We start from the raw sequence: 3815 nt of genomic DNA on the forward strand, positions 1-3815 counted from the left end.
CGGGGAACGCAAAAGAATAATACGCAGAAGAGACAGAAATTGTGGACTCCACAATTTCTATTTATAGCACATAGTGTAATAAGGGTCTGCGTATCTTAGGAATTTAAAAAAAAATTTTTAACTGTTTGAGAGAGACAGAGAGTAAGTGCTGGGGAGGGGCGGAGAGAGAGGGAGACACAGGATCTGAAGCAGGCTCCAGGCTCCGAGCTGCCAGCACAGAGCCCGACACGGGGCTCGAACCCACGAACCGTGAGATCATGACCTGAGCCGAAGGTGGACGCTTAAACGACTGAGTCCCCCAGGCGCCCTGTCAGGAATAAGTATGATTATTAGGGACATCAGTAGGACATTGGGTCCAATCTGCTGCCTTTGGGAAGCTCCTTGTCTACCCTACTGTTCTACAGTGACCCTTTCCTTCAGGCCAAGCTCTAACTGATCCCTCACGTTTTGTACTTAACCCTGGCTCCTGCACGGTGATAACCAGTCAACCGTCTTTCTATCTTTAAAGCTTTTAAGGAGCAATTCAGCTCTTTTATGGATAAAGAGTATTCGAGTTCCCTCAAACAAAACATATTTGAAGAGCTTTAATTTTAAAAAGATCTTGCACAACGGTTTCCAAGATGCTGCACATGAGAACAAGGCCCGTATTAAACAATAAATATTTATATGAGGAAGCGAGGCCTTTAAGATTCAATAATGGCAATAATAAGTCGTAGTCCTTACCCCAAAATTCTATTCATAAAGACACAAATTAGGCTGTCCATCATACTGAAAGACGAATATAAGAAAAAAAGGTTTGGGGCGCCCGGTAGCTCAGTCGGTTGTGCATCTGATTTTGGCTCAGGTCATGATATCGCCGTTCGTGGGTTCGAGCCCCGCGTCAGGCTCTGTGCTGACTGCCAGCTCAGAGCCTGGAGCCTGCTTCGGATTCTGTGTCTCCCTCTCTCTCTGCCCTCCCCCTGCTTACACTCTGTCTGTCTCTCCAAAATACATAAACATTAAAACATATCAAAAAGAAAAAAAGAAGGTTCAAACGATACACAATTCTAAAATAATCATGACAATGATATTTCTACAGAATAATAAGATTTTAAAAATCTTACAGCCAAGAATTCACCTGTTGTTTCCTTGCAATCAATCTAACATCAGGACAGTATCACGTAGTGCTCCTTATGGTAAGTGGTGACTCTGGTCAGTTAAGAGCCTGCTTTTTTTTTTTTATAGACACACAGAAAATTGTGTTCGATTCAGGCTTACCCAATTTTTTCTACTCAGAATTATTTTTTTAATGCTTATTTTGAGACAGAGAACGAGAGTGTGCACACACGTAAGTGCGGGAGGGACAGAGAGAGAGAGGGAGAGAAAGAATCCCAAGGGGGCTCCACACTGTCAGAGCAGAGCCCGAAGCGGGGCTCGATCCCACGAACCCTGAGATCAAGAGCTGAAATCCCCTGAACCGAAATCAAGGGTCAGAAGCTTAACAGACTGAGCCACCCAGGTGCACCTCTACTTAGAATTCTGATGAGATTACGAATAGTGACTTTGCTGAGGCATCATTATTCTTCTCAAGGCCTGCTGTTACCACTAAACACCTTCACAGAAAATGCTGGTCAGAAATGTACGGGAATAGAAATGTACACACATCCTCACTTTTCATTAATGAGGTTTGTAACCTAGGTCAGAGAGTCAATGCTGATTTAAATAACAAATCATTATGATCTAACTTTATACCCTTTGATCGAGGGCATATAAGTAGTCCACCTCTCTAAGCCCATGTTGCCTCATGTGAGTACATACATCAATAATCAGTTATTACCCTGTTTTCTCACTATCTTCTATCGATTGGACGCAAGCGCTGAAATTTGGAATGTAAATACTACCAACTGCTTCCATAGCTGCTAAACTCGAAAACATGTTCCGTGACGTTTAAGGAAAAACCAAATGGCATGCTATGTCTTCCCATCTGAATGTGAGAAGGCTGAACAGACTGCGTTATCCAAAGGCACAGAATATACGTGAAGAAGGCCATGAAGCCAAGCTAATCAGGGAAAGGCAAAACATCAGCTAATAATCATCACCTACTGTTTTCAGGGGTCACACATCCCTCTGAGAATACGGTGAAGGCTCCAAGTACTCTCCTCAGAAATACATGCTATATAATACAGTAACAACAAAAAATTTATCTAAAAATTTCAGGAGCCATGGTGGCCCCCAGTTAAGGACTGGTACTCAGGATGAAAAACCTTTGACTATATCAGATAATCTACCTTTTTTTTTCATAATTGGTATGCTGTGGAATTTATTTCATCTGACCATTTTTTTTTTTACAAAGAAGTACATCACCATGTTTATTTATTTGTTATCTACTTATTGTTAAGTGATCTCTACGCACAACATGGTGCTTGAACTCATGACCAAGATCAAGAGTCATGTGCTCTGCTAACGGAGCCATTCAGCCAGCCCTTGACCATACGAGATAACAGAAGTAATTAGAAATAATAGCTTAAAGTGCTGCTCCTAAAACTTGATCCCACTGATTTTAACTGTCTTGCCCTACAGTTCACGATTAACCATTCATATAACTTTTTAGAGAATTAACTTTCATCAGGGCCACATAAAGATCACTTTACTATAGGTAATGCAGTAAAAAAAAACACTTACCAACTTTCGCAAAAGCCTCTTTGAGTTCATCAAGCTCATCTTTGGAAATCTGAGTGGTAGCCATCTCCTCCATTTAAAGATCTAAAAGAGAAACCAAAAAGGCTTAAGGCTAAAAGATGTCGGCGATGAATCTATTAGAAGCATTCCTGTGAAATTCTCATCTTACAGATAATTTAAACAGAATTGCAAACGGCTAAAGGCATTTGAATATGTGCCCATATTTTATAGCTAAAGCCATCACGAAGAAAACAAAACACACGAGAAGTCATGATTTACCAAAAGTTATTCAGACCAAAACCATCTCTGAATCTTCCTCCCAAGAACAAAATCTTACACTCCTAAGTGTAAGGAAGGGTCAAGTTACCCAGCAACGACAGGAGAGAGGTACATAGTAGAAATTCTTGGTTGTTTGTGCCAAAACTAAAAGTCAACATTACCTGACCAAAGACTCATGTACAGTTTAACTGTTTGATTAAGCCCTTAATCTCTCTTTCTTTCATACTGGCTCTTTACATTTTTCCAGCTTTATAGAGAGAAGATTGACATGTAATATCGTGTAAGTTTAAGGTGTATACCACGATGACTGGATATACCAATATATTGTGAAATGATTACTGCAGTAAGGTTAGTTAGCATAGCCGTCACCTCACACAGTTACCATTTTCTCCACTAAGTCACTTTAAAATCATTCATTATGGGGACATCTGGGTGGCTCAGCTGGTTAAGCATCTGACTCTTGGTTCTAGTTAAAGTCATGATCTCCCAGTGTGCAGTATGAAGCCCTGCGTCAGGCTCTGAGCTGACAGCGCAGAGCCTGCTTAGGATTCTCTGTCTCCCTTGCTCTCTGTCCCTCCCCCACTCACACGCTTTCTCTCAAAACAAATAAACATTTTTAAAAAATAAATAAACAGGGGCGCCTGGGGGGTTCAGTTCGTTGAAAGTCCAGCTTCTGCTCAGGTCATGAGCTTTCGGTTCGGGAGTTCAAGCCCCGTGTTGGGCTCTGTGCTGACAGCTCAGAGCCTGGAGCCTGCTTTGGATTCTGTGTCTCCCTCTCTCTCTGCCCCTCCCCTGACTGTACTCTGTTTCTCTCTCTCTCAAAAATAAATAAACATTTAAAATAAATAAATAAATAAATAAATAAATAAATAAATAAA

General features: G+C 41.1%; 1 protein-coding gene across 1 annotated transcript in view; it reads right to left on the reverse strand.

The window, feature by feature from the left end:
• Positions 1 to 3815, reverse strand: part of PLS3 (plastin 3) — a 43932-nt gene that overhangs the window by 38084 nt on the left and 2033 nt on the right. Inside the window, exon 2 of the mRNA XM_077775163.1 lies at positions 2662 to 2742. Coding sequence (XP_077631289.1) covers positions 2662 to 2734 — 73 coding nt within the window. The 5' untranslated portion in view covers positions 2735 to 2742. The remainder of the gene's footprint in view (positions 1 to 2661; positions 2743 to 3815) is intronic.

This window comes from Crocuta crocuta, unplaced genomic scaffold (assembly GCF_008692635.1).
Source record: "Crocuta crocuta isolate KB4526 unplaced genomic scaffold, BGI_CrCroc_1.0 scaffold531, whole genome shotgun sequence".
Lineage (NCBI taxonomy): Eukaryota > Metazoa > Chordata > Mammalia > Carnivora > Hyaenidae > Crocuta > Crocuta crocuta.